Genomic DNA, 21,914 nt, shown 5'->3' with positions numbered 1-21,914 from the left:
GGTTCAGCATCCCCAATAGCTCTGCCAAAGACATCCATTAATTGTTTCCATTGTCAAAGTGTTCCAACCACCAAAATGTTCTTCTAATGTTCAACCAAAGTCTACTGTCCTGTAATTTAAACCCTTTGGATCTAGTTACAGGTAGGTAGCCGTGTTGGTCTGAGGTAGTAAAAAAAAAAAATTCCTTCCAGTAGCACCTTAGAGACCAACTAAGTTTGTCATAGGTATGAGCTTTCATGTGCATGCATGTGTATCTGAAGAAGTGTGCATGCACACGAATGCTCATACCTATGACAAACTTACGGTAGTTGGTCTCTAAGGTGCTACTGGAAGGAATTTTTTTTTATTTTTCCTTTGGATCTAGTTCTGCTTTCTGGGGCAACAAATAATAACTCTGTTCTCCTCTGTAGGAATGCTCACATGTTATATTTAACAAGTGTACAACCTGTATGCACAACTGTAGAGCTGTACACTTGCACATTCATAGAATTACATGCAACATTCATAGAATTGTAGAGTTGGAAGGTACCCAAGGGTCATCTAGTCCAACCCTCTGCAATGCAGGAATCTCAGCTAAAGTTGGCCATCCAACCTCTGCCTAGAAACCTGCAAGGAAAGAAGAGTTCACAACCTCCCGGGGGAGACTGTCAAACAGCTCCTACTGTCAGTTTTTCCCGTATGTTACTTGGAATCTCCTTTCCTGTAACTTGAGGTCATTGGTATGAGTCCTACCCTCAAGACAGGAGAAAACAAGCTTGTTCCATGTGACAGCCCTTGAGATATTTGAAGATGGCTATCATATCTCCTCTCAGTCTCCTCTTTTCCAGGCTAAACATACCCAACTCCTTCAAGCATTACGTTCAGCAAGTGTACCGTCTGCATACATAACAGCTGAATTTATAAACTGTACACCCTTTCACACAAAAAACAACAGTTGTACATTGGTAGCAACAGCTTGTATCAGTGTTCAGTGTAACATGTGAACAAGCCTTGTATGACATACCTCCTGGTATTTTGAAGAATGCTGTCATATTATCCCTTAGGTACCCTCCTCGGAACCATTAAAGGAAAAATGAATATGTTAATTCATTGATTTGTTGTTTCCTTTATCCTAGTGGTCTGATAAGCCATGTGCTCCACATCTGCTTCAGAGGGACAGTTACTATGTCTATTCACAGCAGGAATTGAAAGAGAAACTCTATCAAGAAATCATTGTTTTCTTTGACAAAGGCAAGGTGAGTCTGTAACAGCAGGATGAGGCAGACTTAATTTCCAGGACAGGTTCTGCTTTCTAATGGTTTTGTTGGGTTGTTTGCTATGCAGAAACAAGGAATGTACATCTTATAACAATCAATGCAGTACAAAAACATGATAATAAAACATAACTTTAAAACTTCTGGCTTGCTAATCGTGAACCTCTGCTTCCATGCAGAGGATTTAGCTGTTGGATATGACTAGTGGAACATGCAAGTTAACTTGCTTAAGTGCAAGAAAGGTGTGTGAGTTATGGTTTTAGTTCTTATTAGCATCCTTGGCATCTGTTAGAAGCCTAACTTCTCAGAATTGAGTTTGGTCCATTGGGTATTGTCAGGGAATGTTCTAGCAGTGAACATTCCCTGACTATCGAACTGGAGAGGCACCAAGGGCCAGACAGCATCCTAGAGCCATTACTGCAATCTGAGACAGACACCCAGGGGGAGGGGGAGGGAGAAGTGTCCAGCGGGGAGATGGCCCGCCCTTTCAAGTTCGCGTCTGAATTGAGACATTCCAGAGCACTCCCCCGGTTGTTATGCTGGGGGAGGAGCAGGCAAGGGGCATTGGGGGAATCTTCGTCAGACTGAGCAGACATGTTTTCTTGAAACTGTATTGCACTGTATATATCATGCACAAATAAAAGTCTTAAAGACAGAATGGCTGTGGAACTCGTCTCTCACGAGTAGCCAGAAGCAATCCGTGACAGGTATCATCTGTGCTAATAGATCTTTCTTCTCATATTTTTTTTTTAAAAAAATCTTTCCTGAAGATGTGGGAGAAAGCAATCCAGCTAAGCAAGGAACTTGCTGACATGTATGAGAACAAAGTTTTCGATTATGAGGGCCTTGGCAATCTCTTGGTAAGATGGCTAGGTTTTTGTCCTCTGCTGGGTTGGGAGGATTGCTGTGGGTTATTTTGGGGGGGAGGGGGGAGATCTGGGAGAGTTCTTGTACTCCTGACAGAGTGTAACAGCTGCAGATTAAGGGCACATGAAGCTTCAGTGAACTTGAAGCTTTAAGAGAGAGAGAGAGAGGAGAGAGAAAGCTAAAATGCTTGTGACCACACACATTTCATGCTTTAGCATAGGGATGGTGAACCTTTTTGAGACTCAGGGCTACGTTCCCTTCTGGGCAAGCTTATGAGGGCCTCACAACAGCAAGAGGCATTTGGGGCACATTCCAGCCAAAGGAAAATACTAAAGAAGGGTGTGAAACTCATCTGGAAAGGGGATGAGACCTCTAAAGTGGTGTGGCCTGGGGAGAGTCCAAAGGATCAGACAAAGAGTATTGGAGAGCCAAATTTGGACCCTGGGCCAGAGGTGTCTCATCCCTGCTGTGAATCTTGTGCATTTTGGCAACTGACATTTTGATATTTAGTCCTATTTCCTTGACCTGTGTTGATGGGTTTGGGGGTTTTGTGTTTTTAATCCCATAAATTTATAAGAAAGAGCAGGAGAGCCATCAAAACTACATGCAGCATTATTTCTTAATCACTAAAAGTTGGGTGAATGAATGAAATGCCTTAACTGACCACCTCAAAGTCATTAAACTAGGTGTCAGGCAGACAACCCAGTGGAGAGTATGGGATACCTTTAAATTTACCTTGGTTGCCACCCTCCTAAATGTTCATGCCAGTTTCATAGAGGAGCAGGTGATCTTTCCAGCTTTGTGGCCTGTAGCTTTTTAAACTTGAAATGTGATTGAACACTTTTCCTTGATCGGGTTACTTTTTTGTATAACAGCACCCACCCACCCTTCTCCTTTTTAATACACAGAAAAAACGAGCCACATTCTATGAGAACATCATGAAGGCAATGAGACCCCAACCAGAGTATTTTGCTGTTGGGTATTTTGGCCATGGATTCCCCTCTTTTCTGCGGGTAAGAATGACATGGGGGTCTCAATGATGGGCCCATAATAACCCTTTAAAATATCTCAGATATATGAATTGCTGACTACAAACTAGATGACAATGAGCAGAGCAGACTTAACCCTCAGGTCCACTTGCTGGAAGGAGTTGGAATTGAGTGGGGGGGTGCATCTCCCTGACAGAGAAGAGCTTCACCAATGGAATGGCATGTCCACAACAAAGGCAGATATATCTGCAGATGTAGATCTACTGCTGGTGGCTTTTTGATACCATTAGCTGGTAGAGGGACCCTGAAAAGGAGTGTTCCAGTTGTAATGTAGGGATGGGGGCTGGATCCAAGGCCCCTTCTTTTAAATCGGAGCAACTGAAATCAGAATCAATAATTCCTTTGAATCTGGGCCTTCCGCAGTATTGACAGGCCTTAGACTTGCTTGTGTTTGTGTCCATTTTGGTGGCTTGGCAGTTATGTGCTGTTCTCAATTTAGGGCCATGGGAATTTGTCCAGACTAGTAACTTTAATAGCACTGCTGTATTTCCTATGTCTGATCCTTGTCACAGAACAAGATCTTCATCTACCGTGGCAAGGAATATGAAAGGAGGGAAGACTTCAACCTGAAATTACTGACTCAGTTTCCAAATGCTGAGAAGCTGAGCAGTACTGCTCCACCCACAGAAGAGATCAAAACGTCTGTTAAGCAGTGTATCTTTTGTGGGGAGTCTGGTTAGAGACTAAACTGCACAATATAAAGCAGTGGGTAGGGGTAGGAGTTAGGTGGGAGTCTTAGGCTACGCACACATTAGCAGCTGAAAATGCTGCAATCATTTTTACACACCCTTGCAGTCTTGGCCTGCAAGAGGTTCTCCACCCCTGACATGGATATTAAGCTAGGGCGTGATTTGGATATCTGATCTCTATGCTCTCTGTAAACATTTCCTCTTATTTCTTTTCCTTAACGCACACCACACAGATGTCCAGTGCTTCATAGTGAAACCTGTAATGAACCTCCCACCAAACTACAAGGACAAGCCTGTTCCAGAGCAGATTCTAAAGTAACCACTTTCCCCTGACTAATCAACCCTTTCTCCACATCTAGAAACAAGTTCTATTACTGGGCTTCGTTCATGGGTTGGCTTGCCTCTACTTTGGATTTCTTTCTGAAGTACAGCAACAGCTCAATACTTACTTTTGTGTCAGTGTTAGAAGACCCGTGCCATATTGATGGCATGTGATGCTGTGTAAAGCTCCAGTTTGCACCAACCTCTCTCCATTCCTCTTGTTACCTGTGGAGCTATATGCCTCCATTCCCCCAATCCTGCTTCAAATGCACCACTGCTTTAGGGCTAATCCAGACCTGCTCTCGTGCTATCACGTAAACACCCTGATCTTAGTGGATATAAGGTGAAACTTTGGAGCATATGGCACAGCTAAGAGTGTCCTTCATGATCAGGGGTAGGCAACCTAAGGGCCGGATGCGGCCCAATCGCCTTCTCAATCTGGCCCGTGGACTGTCCAGGAATCAGTGTGTTTTTACAAAAGTAGAATGTGTCCTTTTATTTAAAATACATCTCTGGGTTATTTGTGGGGCATAGGAAGTCATTCATTCCCTCCCCCCTCAAAATATAGCCTGGCCCACCACATGGTCTGAGGGATGGCTCACGGTTGAAAAAGGTTGCTGACCCCTGTTCATGATGATTGAAGTGACCCAGCAGGAGTACTGTATATAAGGTTTCTGGAGGTAAACCTGGTAAAGTTGTTGACATTAGCTGTTTTTATTTTAGGCTGTAAGCTGCCTTGAGTCCCTGTCATGGAAAAAGGCTGGATATAAATAAATAGAATAATAACGTGGAAATAAATTGTTACAATAATGAAAATAAATAATAGTGTCAGACCTCCTGATTTTGGATGGTGGCTGGAAATGTAGCTTGTGGTTTGATTTGAGCTGATCTGCTTGTTTACTGCTTTAGCTTCTATAGATCCAATGAAGTGCAACAATTCAGATACTCCCGGCCATTCAGAAAAGGAGAAAAAGATCCTGAGAATGAATTTGCAGTAAGTCCTTCATCCTTTGGAGCAATCTTTGAGGTTCTACTTCTCTCTCTGGATTGTGTTACCTTGCAGTTCTCATCCACCCTTCTACTTGCCCCACTGCTTTACCTGGGAAAACCCACTGTTTGCTGCTGAATCAGAACAAACGTCTGTCAGTTTTTCTGAGGAAAACTCTGGGTTTTCTCAGGGGAAGTGGTGGTGAGTCATTTCCAGACCCACCTGGGGATGCCAGGGATTGAGCCTAGAGTGCTTTGAATGCAAACTACATGTTCTACCCCTGAGCTACATTCCTTTCCAAAAAACCCAGCTAGCAGTTCTAACTGCCTCCACTTTGACTTTCGCTTTTTTCCAGACAATGTGGATCGAGAGGACCACCTACACAACTGCCTATTCTTTCCCAGGAATCCTCAAGTGGTTTGAAGTCAAACAGGTTGCAGTGGTGAGCTTTTAAGAGGATGCATGTTAATTTTGTCTTCACTGCATTTTTATCCTTCCTCTTCATGGGGTTCAGGGTAGCACACATGATTTCTCCCCACCATCGCCCTCCTCGTGACAATTATGTGGGGCTACCTTTGAAGGTAACCCGAAAACTACAACTAATCCAGAATGCGGCAGCTAGACTGGTGACTGGGAGCGGCCGCAGAGACCACATAACACCGGTCCTGAAAGACCTACATTGGCTCCCAGTACGTTTCCAAGCACAATTCAAAGTGTTGGTGCTGACCTTTAAAGCCCTAAACGGCCTTGGTCCAGTATACCTGAAGGAGCGTCTCCACCCCCACCATTCTGCCCAGACACTGAGGTCCAGTGCCGAGGGCCTTCTGGCAGTTCCCTCGCTACGAGAAGCCAAGTTACAGGGAACCAGGCAGAGGGCCTTCTCGGTAGTGGCACCCACCCTGTGGAACGCCCTCCCACCAGAGGTCAAAGAGAACAACAATTACCAGACCTTTAGAAGGCATCTTAAGGCAGCCCTGTTTAGGGAAGCTTTTAATGTTTGATGGATTTCTGTATTTTAATATTTTGTTGGAAGCCGCCCAGAGTGGCTGGGGGAACCTGGCCAGGTGGGCAGGGTATAAATAATATATTATTATTATTATTATTATTATTATTATTATTATTATTATTATTTGAAGCGGATAAGGGTGGAAAGCTTAATGTTTGGCCCAGGCTCTTAGTTTCCCAGGCACCAAGTCCAACACTACGCCATTGTGCCATGCTGGCACTCAAGAGCTGAATAGACAGTTGACACGACTGGCAACTGAAGGGAAGATTTCATCCCTCTTCGTCTGAGGGCCAAACTATTCACAAATTTGGCAATTGCAATCATATTTTTTGAAAGTGAATTGCAGGCACAGAAAGGAGTGAGTGAGTTAGATCTGAATGGGAACCCTGGCATGGAGATTTAGATGAAGAAGAGTTTGTAGAAGAAGAGTTTGGATTTGATCCCACTGTGGTCCTCAAAAATCAAAGCCATATCTTGCAGAATGCAGCAGAAAGCTCTGTGCTAGGAGCAGAAGCTCCTGTGCACTGCTCTTCAAAGTGGTTTCCCCCTCATTTTTAATAATGCAACAAGTCTGTGAGGTAGGCTCCGATAAAGAGAAGAGAATTGCAGAAAGAGAGCATGCCTGCCCCAAGATCATGCTGTGGGCTGCATGTCTAAGAAGTGACTTGAATTTGCATCTCCATAATCTTAGACTCATCTCCATAATCTTAGACTCAGGTCCCAGGTAGCGGTGTGGGTTAAACCACTGAGCCTAGGGCTTGCTGATCAGAAGGTCGGCAGTTCGAATCCCTGTGATGGGGTGAGCTCCCATTGCTTGGTCCCAGCTCCTGCCAACCTAGCAGTTCGAAAGCACGTCAAAATGCAAGTAGATAAATAGGAACCGCTACAGCGGGAAGGTAAACGGCGTTTCCATGTGCTGCTCTGATTTGCCAGAAGCGGCTTTGTCATGCTGGCTACATGACCTGGAAGCTATACGCCGGCTCCCTCGGCCAATAAGGCGAGATGAGCGCGCAACCCTAGAGTCGGTCATGACTGGACCTAATGGTCAGGGGTCCCTTTACCTTATCTTAGACTGGCATTCTGGCTACCACTCTGAGTGATGGAACATGGCTGGGAAAACTGTCAACCCTCTATCCCACCCTTCCACAGCATTTAAGAACCAGTGCATGCATATCCTCTGTAAGCTGAAACTATGCTGCCTAAGTTTCACATTATTAGGTGTTTCCTCTCCTTATATTGAAACCTTTTGTGACAATTGCAAAACGAAACAAAAAATCCCATGCCGAAGATTGGGTCTGAAAATACTGCCCTCTTTTTCCATGTGATAATTTTTGCAGTTTTTACTTTGGGGCGACTTTAGCCAAATACTTTCTCGTATGGAGCACTTTATCATGTCAAAGAGGTTCAGTTATGGTCCATAATGTGGACAACACCAGCCAGGAAAAAGTCGTGGCGTATTATATGGACCTGGAAAGTTGGACACACATTGACCTGCACTGAAGAGTTCATTTTAGATGTGGCCTTAACTCTCCTGTATTTGCATTTCTCAGGAGGAAATAAGTCCCTTGGAGAATGCCATTGAAACGATGGAGCTGACAAATGAGAAAATCAGCAACTGTGTTCAGCAGCATGCCTGGGACCGCACCCTGCCTGTTCACCCCCTCTCTATGCTCTTGAATGGCATTGTCGATCCGGCCGTCATGGGTGGATACACCAATTATGAGAAGGTCAGCTGTCACTGCAGAATAGAGATTAGTGTGAAGTGCAATTTGCATTTTAATACCAACATACCTAGTTTGCAGTTTCCGAAACAATGCACAAACTGAAACACAGCTATCCTTCAAAATTTGCACTTTCCCAAAATTCGCAATGCAGTTCTTCACCCAGTTAATGTCTACAAAAGCACATTAATCCAGAGGGATTTGCATACAAACATGCAATAAGAAATTTGCATTAAAATATTGGTGCGTTTTCATAAGGACTTTCATTTGACTAGTAAAGAGGTGTGAAAATGTGGGGAACTGAATTTAAGATTTTTTAAAAAATGAGAAGGTGAAAGAAACCAAAATTGCCCACTCCTTGCAGCAGGAATGGGTGAATCTGTCCGTGTTGCTGTCTGATTGAAATAAGAAAAAGCAGAGAGAAGAAATAGTATTTTCGTTCTATGCACACTTATTGTGGGTAACAAGTGGGACTTGCAACAAAATGTTGCAGTATAGAATGTTGCTGTTCAGAATTCTAGCTGCTGCATTCAATTCTCCCCACATTTTGCAATGCCACACCCCTCCCCCCCCAAAAAAACCCACCTAACTAACAACATTATGCGGCTACAGAGCATCTTTAGTCCTCTTTGGGTTGTTTGTCTTCTACTTTAGAGTGCTTTCCTAAAGCTTTTAGTGTGTGTTTCTGCACACCTTGGGGTTACTTCACCTTTTGCCCTTTGACTATATAAGCAAAGGTATTCACAACCTGAACATCTGAAAATTGAGGGAATGATTAGATTTATACAGAAAAGATATAAAGCTATTTAACTTGAAAGGGACCATGGTGTAAAGCAGGGGTCCCCAAACTAAGGCCCGAGGGCTGGATACGGCCCGTGTGAGTCAATTGTGCGGCCCCCAACAACCCCCGCCGCCCGCTCTTACCAGCGCGCCATGGTGTGGTTTCCCATCTCCTGGTCGGTGCAGCGTGGGCCGGAGGGCGAGGGAACGCGCTCCCATACGCACACGCACAAGCTGTTTCTGGTGCCGCACCGACCCGGAAGTGCACCGGAAATGACATCTGTGCATTTCTGGCGCCGCGGTGCACCAGAAAAAGTGATTGCACACTTATATGGGAGCGCGTTTCCCCCGCCTTCCGGCCCGCCACACAATCAGTGCCAGAGGAACCGACCCGAAGCCGGGTAAGTTTGGGGACCCCTGGTGTAAAGTACCAAAAAACTTAGAGTCAAAATCAAAGGATGAGATTTACACTTTGGAGAGCAAAGGAGCTCATGTACTTTAGTATAAAAATAAATTAGTGGGCTATTAGTATAGAGTATTGTAGGTTTTTCTGAATATTTTGGCAAGAACTAAAAAGAATGGAAGCTAGAAAGGTGTAGAGATTAGTCATGGGTAGGATGGTGAAGAAATTTAATTCAGTTAGAACTCAAATGCAAACTTACCTAATTTGCACTTTCCTGAACAATATGTGAACTGAAACACACCCTTTGACTTGAACTTCTCCAGTTTTTGCATTGCAGATCTCCAGACAAGGAGTACAAACATGCATATACTAGGGTAAAGTGTGCACAAAAGTGCGCACGCACACACACACACACATGGAAATTGCTTTGCAAAAATGTGTCTATTAAGCAAAATTGCATACAAATATTGTATTGGGAGAGATGTGCCCTAATATATTGATGTCTGTTCATGAGGATTCGTGGGGCGTGTGTGTGTGTAAAGCAGGCAGGTGTTTACAATATGGCAGTAGTGACCAAAAGTTTGTAGCAGTGATGATGCACCATAGATTGTGAAAGTCCATAGTGCACAATGAGTGTTATACAGTAGCTATGTCTAGTTACAGTTTGCTGTAGTCAGTACAGCTCACAGATGTCCTCGGATAAGAATGCTGCCAGGTAGTCAGTCCCCAGATGCTGAAAATGGGATTAAAATCCATTTCCAACCAAGGAGTATTTTGAGCTGGCTCACTCTATTTTAGGCATGAAAGTTAGATTTGCAGAAGTGGAAAATCCGTTAAAGCTTTGAAATGCTGTGGCCACATCTGGAAGTCTTCAGGGTGTTTGCTCACAGTTTCCTATTCTCAGCTCTTTCTGTAGAGGGACTGCGGCTTTTGTGGGCTGCCATAATCATCATAATCTAAACCCTTCCTTTCATGTTGGGGACAAGGAATCAACCTTTGGAGCAGACCACTCTCCTTGCTCACCATTAAACAATAGCAAAAAGCCAGTTTTTTCATCACATGCATGTCTAAAGACGGATTGTTCATTGCCGTGCCCCCAATTTGGGTTGATAGTCAGTGGAATCTTTCAGGCTTTACCCTTGACAACATTGCCCCGAAACATTATGCTTTATTGTTCTATCTAGGAGAAAATAGCACATCTTTCCCATACCTGAGAGGACTGAATGGTGTACATTTGGAGTTAAGAGTTAAGCTTCTTCTTCCTGCTGTAGGACCCTGGTATCTCTGTGAGAGACCACTTTAGATCTTCCTAGACTTTGTTCCAGATTGGCTTGCAATAACCCTGTATTAAGAGGGTTGGAAAAAGCAGGGATATACTGATGGGTGGAGCAATAGAAGGCGTTAGTAGAACTAGTTCTGATCCTTTTGCTAATGCAAATTCATGTGGATCCCTGTTGTTACCATGCTTCCTCTGTACACATTTCTCTAAGCATGTCTGCAGACTGCCTCTCCGTGTTCAAGCAATAAGCCCTTCCCTAGTGGAGGGGGGAAAGCCTCAGATCAAATGCAAAATCTTGATAGATGCAAAGAAGGGGGAGTTGGGCTCCCAGACCTGAAAATGTACTGTGAGGCGGCTTGCTTGTGTTGGATGAAAGATTGGGTGAAGCTGGACTTTGCTCTGGTGTATGGATGGCTTGCTTACCTATATTATGACTAAACTAAAGTGTACAAGTGATTCCACAACCATGTGATAAGAAAGAATCTATACAGCATTTGAGCAAGACCACCTAGAAAAGAAGACCTCCTAGTGGATATCCCCCATTGAGGCAGTTGCAGTTACAAAATTAAACATGAATAAGAACTGGGGTACATACAAGGACCTCCTTGAACTTAGAGAGGGCACTATAGGACTAAAAAAAAGAGAAGAGGTATAAAACTGGATCTTAGGTTGGTTTCAATATTTTCAATTAAATGAGGTTTTCAGAAAATATAAAGAACAATGATTTTTGGAATGAGGATCAGAATTTGGTGAAACAATATTGGGAAACAACAAAAAAATTAATATCCAAACTTTATACAATTTTACTAGAATGGGAAACCAAAGACGAAATGGTCAAGGCCTTAATGACACACTGGGCTATAGACATTGGACACAACATTGAAATTTCAGTTTGGGAGAAACTTTGGAACAAAAGTATGAACTTTTTGGCTTGCTATTTGATAAAGGAAAATATACAAAAATGCTTTAAAGGTGGTACTTGACGCCCAGTAAACTTGTTGAAATGTACGAAAGTCGGTCCAAACTGTGTTGGAAATGTTCGGAGGTTGAGGGAACTTTCATACATATGTGGTCACACTGCAAACATGCCCCAACATACTGGGAGATGGTCTATGATGAGCTCAAAAGAATTCTTAAAATCACGTTTCCAAAAACTAATGCTTTTCTATTAGTGATAACTGGGGATGAGATCCCTATGAAGGCATGCAACTTGTTTCTTTATGCAGCATCCTCTTTCCAAGCCCCTATGGGGTGGCGTGAGGAGGCAGCAGGGGGAGGGGTGCTGCCCAGAGGACTCCCAATGAGAGGGGAGAGGAGAGGAGGCCGAGGGAACACTGCACAGGGGAGGGTGTTCTAAGAGGTATGAACCGGGCTTCTGAGGCTTGGAGCATGTTTCCCCACAGGGGAGCTGCAGAAAGAATGTACTTGGTCAAGGGAGCCATGGACTCAAAAAGGTTGAAAACCTGTTGCCTTAAACCAAGGGAAAAAGATTAAGATTCACGTCTCAATTGTTCTTTGTTTTTCTCCCTTCAGGCCTTTTTCACAGAGAAATATATTCAAGAACACCCTGAAGATCAAGATAAGATTGAACTGCTCAAGCAACTGATTGCTTTACAGGTACCGGCTGGGAACTGCTTTATAGCAAGTCATAGACATTGGTCTGTCTAGCTCAGTATTGTCTATATATCGGGTGGAATCTCTTTAGTCCAAGGGCTACATAATCCCCTCAGCCTGATTTTATGCAGTCCTAAGCCAAATTTGGTTCTCCTACACACTTGCTTGGGCCTTCAGGGAATCTTCCTCTTCTGTTTTGCGCATCTCTCTCTCTCTCTCCCCCCCCCTCTCTCTCTCTCCCTCTCTCTCTCTCTCTCTCTCTCTGTGTGTGTGTGTGTGAGAGAGAGATATGGAGGGGCACAAAGAGAGGGAAAGCTCTGCAGTCCTCCCCATAGATCAGTGGCCCTTTATAGGAAAACGCTTCTTCACCCCATGTCAGGACTGACTGGTATGGGTTCTCCAAAGTTTCAGACAGAGTTCTTTCCCAGCCCCACCTGAAGATGTCAGGGATTGAACCCGGGACCTTGGGAACATAGGAAGCTGGCTTACACTGAGTCAGACCAACTGGCTCAGGATTGTCTACACTGCCTGGCACTGGCTGTCCCAAGATTTCAGGCTGGGTACACCTGTCCCACCTCCAGACATCTGGAATTGAATTTGAGACCTTCTGCAAGAAAAGCAGATGTTCTACCACTGATCTACAGCCCAGAGTAGACAATACTGGGCTAGAAGTGCTAATGGGCTGACTCTGTATATGCCTAAGGGTATGGGTTGAGAAACGAGAGTGGCCTTCCTGACATCAAAATGTGGGCATCCAATGTGTTTGATTTCCTCTTTCAGATGCCTTTGCTGGCTGAAGGGATTCGGATTCATGGGAAGAAGCTGACAGAACAGCTGAAGCCTCTTCATGACAGACTGACCTCCTGCTTCAAGGAGCTGAGGGAGAAAGTGGAGAAGCTCTATGGTGTGATAACTCTGGTAACTCTTGCATCCTGTTTTATTAAGGCAACCTTTAAAGCAGTCACAATCCCAGTGCCTAGCTACCACTTTATTTTTAATTTAGCTATAGAAAAGTGTGGCTGAAAGGCCTTCAGGCAGATAGCTCAGTTACCACTGGAGGGATGTGCAAATAAGTTATAATTCCAAAACGGGATTGTTTTCTTTCTTTTATTATCTTTATTAACTTTTTTTAAAAGAAAATTTGCACCCCATTCTGTAGCCAAAAAAAGGCTTGCAGGGGTGATAACACAACAACCAGTCAAAATAAGACAACCCCATGCCTGCAGGCTTTCCATCTAAAGGACATGAAACACAAGGGAAAGGAGCCAGATAGGGAAAAGGAAAAAACCAAACTCAGACATCAATTTTGAAAAGTCAAAATTCTTTTCTTATAATAACCAGCTGGAATGGAAATAGCTCAGGGACAGGAAGTGCTTCATTGAGCTGGCCTTTCAGTCCTGCTGGTGGAAGGGGCCCTGCTTCTCACCTCTCCCCCTGAGGCAGCCTAAGGGAATAGCTGTGACCAAATGACAGTCAAGGAATAGGAGGCCTGATGGAGCTGGGCTTTCAAGCAGAGCTATTTACCATGTTTATATTCCACCTTTCCTCCTACAGGAGCACAAGGGAGCTAAGGCTCAAGATGCTTCCAAAAGGCCTTGCAGGAAGTCGATGATTTTCCCACAAGAGCATTCCAGAGTTAGCAAGCAAGGCAGAATGTTTAAAAGCTCTTTTCATACCAGTTAGCCCCAAGTGGAGCCAGCACAAAAAGAGCGATTAAGTTCTCTCCTGTGCTTAGGACTTGACTTGCTTTTCCAACAGAGGCGGATTTAGGGCAGCGCGACCAGTTTCCCCACAGAGGGCACTGAGCCAGGAGGGCACCTCCCTCCCTCCTTTCCAAAGCCCAGTTAGCACTTTTCCTCTTTATATTCCAAACACAGCCTTCTTCGCTGACAGAGAGAAAGCAGAGCAGGTCTGGGTCAGTGGTTTTACCCTACATCATGTCCTCCACTTTGAGGAGGCTCTCGGTTACCTCTGTGACTTCCTCTGTGGGATCAACATCCTCTACCTCATCAGACAGTACTTCCTCCAGACCAGGATCAGACGGGTGAGTGAATTAGTAGGAAATCAATCCCATTTATTAGGGTCAATCCAGCAATAGATAAAATACAAAATTAACAGCTTCAGAATTGTAATTTTTTTATTAATGACCAGCTTGGAACAAATGATTGTGAGATATTTTCTCACCTATTTAGTACAGTCATACCTCTGGTTACATTTACTGCAGGTTGAGTATTTTCAACTTAAGAATGCAGGGGACCCAGAAGTGTTTACTTCCAGGTTCCGCCGCATGCGCAGAAGCGTTCTGCGTGCTTTGTGCATGTGCGGAAGCACCGCTCCGGATACGTACTTTTCGAGGTGAGAACGGCACCCCGGCATAGCTGCCAAGTTTTCCCTTTTCTCGCGAGTAAGCCTATTCAGCATAAGGGAATTTCCCTTAAAAAAAAGGGAGAACTTGGCAGCTATGCACCCCGGAACAGATCAAGTACATATCCAGAGGTACCATTCTAACATATTTATTATTATACTCAAGGAATAAACTCAAAAAGGGCAAATTTGGATTTTCTAGGACTGCTATGGGTACCACCTCTCTGGTCACTTCTTTCACCCCTTCCCCAGGATCAGCCCCCCGAGAGACGGGAATATAGTGTGTGCACACACAATTCACTTTTCCAAGGGATCTTCAATAAAGTAGGATTCAACAGAATTAGAGTTTTGAAAAGCAAAGGAAAAGGAAGCAGGGAAGAGCTACTCTCTTCCAAACTTTGTCCGTCAGCTCTATATTTTAAGAGGGAGAAATAGATAAATAATAATTATTTATTATTTATACCCAGCCACTTTGGGCAGCTTCCAACAAAATGTTAAAAAAACAATAAAATATTAAAAACTTCCCCAAACAGGGCTGCCTTTCTCTTGCCTCCTCATGACAAAGAGTGCATTGAATTGGCGGGGAGTCAGGTAGTTGATGGGCACCAGGGGAAGACCTCAAGGGCCCCATTAAACCCATGGGCACCACATTAGCAACTTTTGCTGTAAGTGGTTGCAAGGACAGCCCCTGTCCTTGAAAGGAACTTTGGCAATCTAGGCTGTAGGAAGGCAGAACTGCCAGTGCTTCATGTCTCCAGGGGACAGTTGTGATGTTTCCTCAGGCTGACAAGAGGAGATGGGATAATCTGTGCTTGTTTTTCCTATATGGGCTACAGATCTATTCTTGAACCACTGGTGGAAAGGAGGAATTTGACATCCTCCAGGATGGAGGAGCTCCTGGCCAAGGATGATGGTGAGAACCGCGCTAATAAATTCAGGCGGAAGGACTGGAGCCTCAGCAAATCTCAGGTCATTGCAGAGAAGGAGCCAGAGGCTGAGCTGACTTCCAACATGGTAAATAAATGAGTGATAATTATGATGAAATTCCCCCTGGGAGCTTCTGTCATTTTCTGTTAGCTGTGCATGCTGCTTATGTCATGGTTAAAAACTGGGAGAGGCTCAGATAGTGGAAGATTTGATGATCGCATTAAGGAAGGGCTTTCCATTTGGTTACATTGTGTTGGTCACTGTAAACCCTCTGAGCACACGGCTGCAAATTACATTACCATGAACTGTGCTCAGAAAGATACCACTCTTCAGTATCAAGCAGCGCCATTACAATTTCAGAAGTCTTAACTCAGGCTCAGTTCTCACTAACATTGCACTATACCACTTTAGCCTGCAGATGGGGAGTTTGCATGCTTGAATGTTCTTCCATACAAAAAGGACAATAATAAAAATCCCTGCACACAGAACTCTGGTACATCAGGGAGATGGACAAGGTAGCATCCTTTTATCTGATGTGCAAATCCCAATCAGAATCCAGCTCTCCGGCTGTAGCTTTTGGGTGTGACAGGAAGTGCCCGAAAGGTAGGTGCAAATGAATCACACCTCTGCCTTTCCAGCTTCTGAGGTTAAGATGAAATTGCACACCTTCCATGTGCAATTACACTTTCCATTTTTTAATTTTTTAAAATAAAATTCTTGTTCATTTTATAATAAGAAACATAACAAACACAAAATACATATACAAAATAACAATCACCCACAACCCCAGAAAAATATATAACAGAAAAAGAAAAAGAAAAAAAGAGCAATAAAGGCAGGCAACCTTAAATTTTGTTTCATACAACTGGTATAACATTCCAGCTCTCACCCAGGAACTTCTCTTCCCCCAGCCTCCCACCCTGAGAGAACTTCCCTTCCCTGCTTCTGTTCTAAATTTAAAAAGCCACCCAACCCAAAACAAAACACAAAAAGACTGAAAATACAAATACAAAAATCTTATTTTCTCATCTAATTACCTTAACATAATCAATTGGACTTCCTCGAGCCCCTCTTTCTGACTTTCATTTTAACTCATCTTTGGCAATTTATTTAACTCCTGAATTTATCTCCTTATTTAAATAAATCTTTAACATATATCCCCACTATTCTAGACATATGTTACCACCATTTTCCTTAAAAACTGACTTATATTTCTTATTCTATTCTTATTCCCATTATTTTATAATTTAAAATATTTTCCAACCTTGGCCTAATCGCCCCTTACCAAAATTTCCATAAATTCCATTTATTTATAATATTCTTTCAAATGAAATTTAAATTACTCATAATCTTCTCCCACCCCCATCGTAACCGCAGATTCCATAATTTCCTGTCTTTCCATTATTAAAATCACAAACCATCCAATCCAGATTCAAACCGAGTCATCTATCCATCTACCATAACATTTTAATTTTCACCCCCCCCCTCCCGATTTCCAATGTTTTGACACCCAAAAATTCCTCTTTGCCCCCTGCCACCCCCCAAACTTCTCCCAAACATTGTCCTTTCCCTCTTCCAAATCTTCTTCCCATCTCCAATATTCTTCACCTCCTGTAATGGTGCTGTTGCGGCTACTCTTGAGTAAAGACGCCCAAGTCAGCTCTGTCTTTAAGAATTTTATTGTGCATAGTATTTGCAGTGCAGAGATAGCAGAAAACATGACCTCTCAGTCACTCACAGAATCCGGGAGTGGGCGTTTCCTGTTACGTGCCCAGCATAAGAGTTTGGGCACCCCGAAATGCCTCCTCCCGACCTTACGTTTGGTGGCGTGCCTTAATTCGGGTGCCGGAAGGGGCTGCCTGTTCCCCTCCACCTGTTGGTCAGGGTGTTGCAATGGCTCTCTAGCATAGCGGAGCCCTGGTTCCTCCAACTTACTAACTTCCTCATTCCCCCCATCTGACCCGCTACTGCTGCTATCACTGGGCGAAGTGCTGGTCAACAGGAGAGGCGGAGGCTCCCTGTACGAAGGTCCCCTGACACCTCCTTTTCTCTGAACAAAAGCAAACACCTTTAATGCTTCTTTGTAGATCATATCATCCAGTCCATTATCCAGTCATCCTTTTCTCCCTCTTCTTCTGACTTCCCTTCAACTTGTTGTTTGTGCTCTTTGAAGCATTCCCTGAATTTTTCCGCCTCTAAAGTACATGTTCTCAACTCCTGCTTGATTTCTGAAAATAGTTTGAAGGCATTCTCATAGAAGGTAGCTGTTGTTGACATATCTCAGTTTGAAGGTCGCAGTAGAGCAAAACAGGAAATGGAGGAGGTTCTTAAGTCCTAACTCCACAATTGAAAGTTAAATCCATTTTAATTTTAAAACATCCATAATTCCACTTTTCAATGCTTAAACTTTTCACAAAACTCAGGAAAAAATACCCATCTGATATATTGTCCCTCTTTAACAAATACAGTACAGTACTTTGTTTCCATTCTTGCCACCACTGAGGCTTCAAGTGTCAAATTTTTCTGCAGCTCTGAACGCGGTGCCACATCTCAGTCCCAATCAATATCTTCACAGGGATTTAAAATACAATTTTAACTCTTCTCCCTATCCCTGCTTCTAGGGGGGGAACTCTGTCTTGGAAGTTTAATTCTCTTTAAACTGATTTTTCTGGCTTCGGTAACGTCTTTGCCTTCAGCGTCAGTCAGTTGGGGGGGGGGACCGACTTCCGTTATTTTAAATCCCTCTCCCATGTCGAATTTATTTTTTCTAATTAATCCAAATGATCAGCGTACTCACGGTACAGTCCTTTTGTGTAAATTTCCTCGGACGAATTGACCGCTGATGTCCCTCAGTCTCACAGCTTCGTGCTGTCAAAGGAAGCGATTTTGTCCGATTGTGCAGCAGCTCCGATCCCCTCGCTCTTGGGGGCTCAAAACAGAGGCTCACCAGGGAGGGGAGAGCCCGCTTTCCGCGCTCTGCTGAGCAACCACGTCCCCAAAATTATGCTTTCTATTTTTAAGTTTGGAATAGAGTAGTTGCTTTGGAACCCAGGTGGCGCTGTGGGTTAAACCACAGAATCTAGGGCTTGCTGATCAGAAGGTCGGCGGTTCGAATCCCTGCAACGGAGTGAGCTCCCGTTGCTCAGTCCCAGCTCCTGCCCACCTAGCAGTTCGAAAGCACATCAAAGTGCAAGTAGATAAATAGGGACCGCTCCGGCGGGAAGTGTCTGCGGACAAACGCTGGCTCCCTCGGCCTATAGAGCGAGATGAGCGCTGCAACCCCAGAGTTGATGGTCAGGGGCCCCTTTACCTTTACCTATTTTTAAGTTCGGAATAGAGTAGTTGCTTTGGAAGACGATCATCAGGTATCTGCACAATATGACCAGTCCAATGAAGTTGATGTTGAAGAAACATTGCTTCAACACTGGTGATCTTTGCTTCTTCCAGTACACTGATATTAGTTCACCTGTCTTCCCAAGTGATGTGTAAAAAATTTCAGAGACACCGTTGCCACCAGCACCTTCAACAAATCTTTTTGTTTGCTTGTTTGGTCTGTTTCCGCCACTGCAGAATGCATCAGGAAAAGCACCAAGGCCAAAGAGTCTCCAGCTGGGGGAGAGCAGACTGTCGCTACTTCAGGGCTCATCACTGCAGCAGGCCACACCTCTCAGCCCACTGCCAACTACTCCCAAAACGCCAAGAACCCAAAGTACGTTGTGCAGATCACACCTGTGTTTTATTTTGCAGAGAGTGTTGGTAGAAGGAGTTTCCCCCCTCGAGGGGTTTACACATTCCTTCTCTTTGGACCAGAGATGGGGAACCTGTTGCCCCCGAGATGTTGGACTTGGCCAGTAGTCCAAGATTATAGGAGTTGTAGTCCAGCAACATATGGACGGCCACATGTTCCCCATCCCTATCTGCAGATCAAGTTGCTCAACACTGGGAACCACTTTGGCATGGTTTTACCATCGCAGATTCAAACATGTTTCTCTAGCCACAAGGGCTAGAAACTGCTTCCTCCCCCACCAGCAAACCTAGGTCTTCCAAAGCTAAATAGAAGAGGGACCACCCAGACCTTCCTAATCCCATGGTTCTTAAAATGAACCATAAACTCAGAAGGCCATCCCAGACTTGGTTCAGTTTACCCTCTGCTGCAAATACTGAGACGATGTTCATAATTTATTTCTGAAGTTTGGATGACTTTCTCATTCCATCACTAGACGTTAAGAGTTCAGGAAACTGTGAGGGATGAAGTCCAATGAGAAAGGAACCCCCACTGGACATTTCTGGTGTCATTCTGGATTTCCTTTCCCATTGTCCCAGGTGTGCGTTTTTCACATGCGCTTAAATTCATTTGACGAGCACAGACAAAACTTCTGAGACATTTAGGGCTGGGGAATTGCAAGTGGGATTCCAAATTGACACATCTGTCCAGAATCACCTGCTAAAGTGTGTGTGCGTGTGTGTGTGTGTAAAAGCACAAGGCAGTTTCTCGTCTTTCGCCCACTAACTTTTTAAAAACCCATCCTTTTTTCTTTTCTCTGTCTCTAGGCTTTCCTTCTTTGCAGGCAGATGGATTAGCAACTCTTAACTTGCAGAGCACTCCACCCCCACCTCCACCCAAATGCAATAGCAGCTCAAGGAACTCTGCAGAGGTAAGGAAATGGAAAGTGACATACTTTGGATTGAGTTATTTGATATAGTGGCAGCAGTGCAAATTTCCCCAGGGGCTTTTTAGGGTGGTACTGCATGAAAAGGTGTCTTTGGCTAGGCCATTGGCTCATTTCCTGGAACCACCAGAGTGGTTGGAAATATTCTACTCAGAAAGGGGGTGGTAGTATACAGCTCTCTCTTTTTCTTTTTTGCCTAGGGGATATCTGCTCTCACTGGGCAGTGAATGTTGCAAAGATGTGGGGCTGCTGCTGAAAATTGCAGTCCTGTGTTGTCTTTCTCACTATGGCCTGCCTGATGCCTCTGGGAAGCCCACAAGCAAGGGGACCTGTGCAGTTCCCCTCTTCTGCTCTTCTTCATCCAGTGTTAGACATCGAGTGATGCTGAATGTTGGAAGATTCAGGACAGGCCAAAGGAAGTACTTCTTTGCACAGTGTAATCAAGCTATAGAATATATAAGAGGTAGTGATAGGCCAAAGGACGGTACTTCTTTGCACAGTGGTCAAGCTATAGAATATATAAGAGGTAGTGATAGCCACCCCCTTAGGCAGCTGTAAAAGTGGATTGGGCGAATTCGTGAAGGACATGTTCTCCCTCTGGCATCAGAAGCAGTATGTCTCAGGATACCAGTTGCTGGGAGTCATAAGTGAGGAGAGAGCTGTTGCACTCAGGACCTCTTTGCAGGCTGTCCATAGGCATCTGGCTGGCCACTGTGAGAAGAGGATGCTGGACAGACGGGCCTTTGGTCCAACCCAGCAGGGCTCTTACATTCCACAGCAACTAGTATCCAGAGTCAAACTGCCTCTGATCCTGGAGGTAATATATAGCTATCATGACTAGTAACCATTGATAGCCTTATCCCCCATGCTTGGACAATGGACAGTGTGGTGGGAGATGCAACCTAACAATATCTGAAGCAGCCCAAGTTCCTGAGATAGTAGGCAATGAGAAAAACCTCTGCCTGAGACCCTGGAAAGTTGCTGTCAGTCGGTGCAGACAATAGTCATTTACCTGAACCCACAAACGGTCAAATGGGGGAGGGTAATGAACATAAACCGCAGCTCCCAATGCTTCCTGGTGCACTAGCTGCTCCTGAAACCCTTGCGCACAATAAACACCAAAGTCTGGAAAGAGTTTTTAAGCACATTTAATTGAACACACTTGGAACCTCTCCCTGCGACTAGAAACCTTGATGAGCCAGGGTTCCTGTTTGAGGGGAGCTTTCTAAGTCTGTTGTATTAAACATGCTTTAAAACTCTTTTTCAAACTCAGTCTAATTGCATGAAGAACTGAAGAGGAGTTGGGGGGTGGAACATGTGTCCACAGTTTAACCCTTTGTATGTTTGGGCAAATATCTTAGCATAGCTCAGGTTGGAGGAGGAAGTTGGAACAGGAAGCCCTTGATATTATTTCCTGCCATAGCAGCCAACTCCTAGAGGCTCTGAGGTCCCTTAAAAGGTAAAGGTAAAGGAACCCCTGACCATTAGGTCCAGTCGTGACCGACTCTGGGGTTGCGCGCTCATCTCGCATTATTGGCCGAGGGAGCCGGCGTATAGCTTCCAGGTCATGTGGCCAGCATGACAAAGCCGCTTCTGGCGAACCAGAGCAGCACACGGAAACGCCGTTTTACCTTCCCGCTGTAGCGGTTCCTATTTATCTACTTGCATTTTGATGTGCTTTCGAACTGCTAGGTTGGCAGGAGCTGGGACCAAGCAACGGGAGCTCACTCCGTCACAGGGATTCAAACCGCCGACCTTCTGATCAGCAAGCCCTAGGCTCAGTGGTTTAACCACAGCGCCACCTGGGTCCCCCTGAGGTCCCTTAGGTCCTCCCAATAAAATATTTGAGGGGGCTGAGCCCCCCAAAAAGTTAATGGCCATTGTCATTCAAATGTTGTAGGTGCACTCTGTCATGTGATTATGTGGGGCAGGGCTTATCTCTACCCCCCGCCCCATTTTTTATTCAAGTTGGTCCCCTTGCTT

General features: G+C 44.5%; 1 protein-coding gene across 3 annotated transcripts in view; it reads left to right on the top strand.

The window, feature by feature from the left end:
• Positions 1 to 21,914, top strand: part of DOCK5 (dedicator of cytokinesis 5) — a 148,010-nt gene that overhangs the window by 119,861 nt on the left and 6,235 nt on the right. For 2 of the 3 annotated variants that reach the window (XM_035138774.2, XM_035138777.2), the window contains exons 38-51: positions 1,116 to 1,235; positions 2,024 to 2,113; positions 3,029 to 3,133; positions 3,682 to 3,823; positions 4,092 to 4,173; positions 5,089 to 5,173; positions 5,523 to 5,609; positions 7,724 to 7,900; positions 11,890 to 11,973; positions 12,751 to 12,888; positions 13,848 to 14,014; positions 15,171 to 15,348; positions 18,832 to 18,970; positions 19,813 to 19,916. In XM_035138774.2, coding sequence (XP_034994665.2) covers positions 1,116 to 1,235; positions 2,024 to 2,113; positions 3,029 to 3,133; positions 3,682 to 3,823; positions 4,092 to 4,173; positions 5,089 to 5,173; positions 5,523 to 5,609; positions 7,724 to 7,900; positions 11,890 to 11,973; positions 12,751 to 12,888; positions 13,848 to 14,014; positions 15,171 to 15,348; positions 18,832 to 18,970; positions 19,813 to 19,916 — 1,698 coding nt within the window. Of the gene's footprint in view, positions 1 to 1,115; positions 1,236 to 2,023; positions 2,114 to 3,028; positions 3,134 to 3,681; positions 3,824 to 4,091; positions 4,174 to 5,088; positions 5,174 to 5,522; positions 5,610 to 7,723; positions 7,901 to 11,889; positions 11,974 to 12,750; positions 12,889 to 13,847; positions 14,015 to 15,170; positions 15,349 to 18,831; positions 18,971 to 19,812; positions 19,917 to 20,131; positions 21,381 to 21,914 lie in introns of those variants that run through there. The other variant, XM_035138775.2, reaches the window with a different exon arrangement.

The sequence above is a fragment of the Zootoca vivipara genome, chromosome 15 (genome assembly GCF_963506605.1).
Source record: "Zootoca vivipara chromosome 15, rZooViv1.1, whole genome shotgun sequence".
Taxonomy (NCBI): Eukaryota; Metazoa; Chordata; class Lepidosauria; order Squamata; family Lacertidae; genus Zootoca; species Zootoca vivipara.
This window is presented reverse-complemented; position numbering and strand designations above follow the sequence as displayed.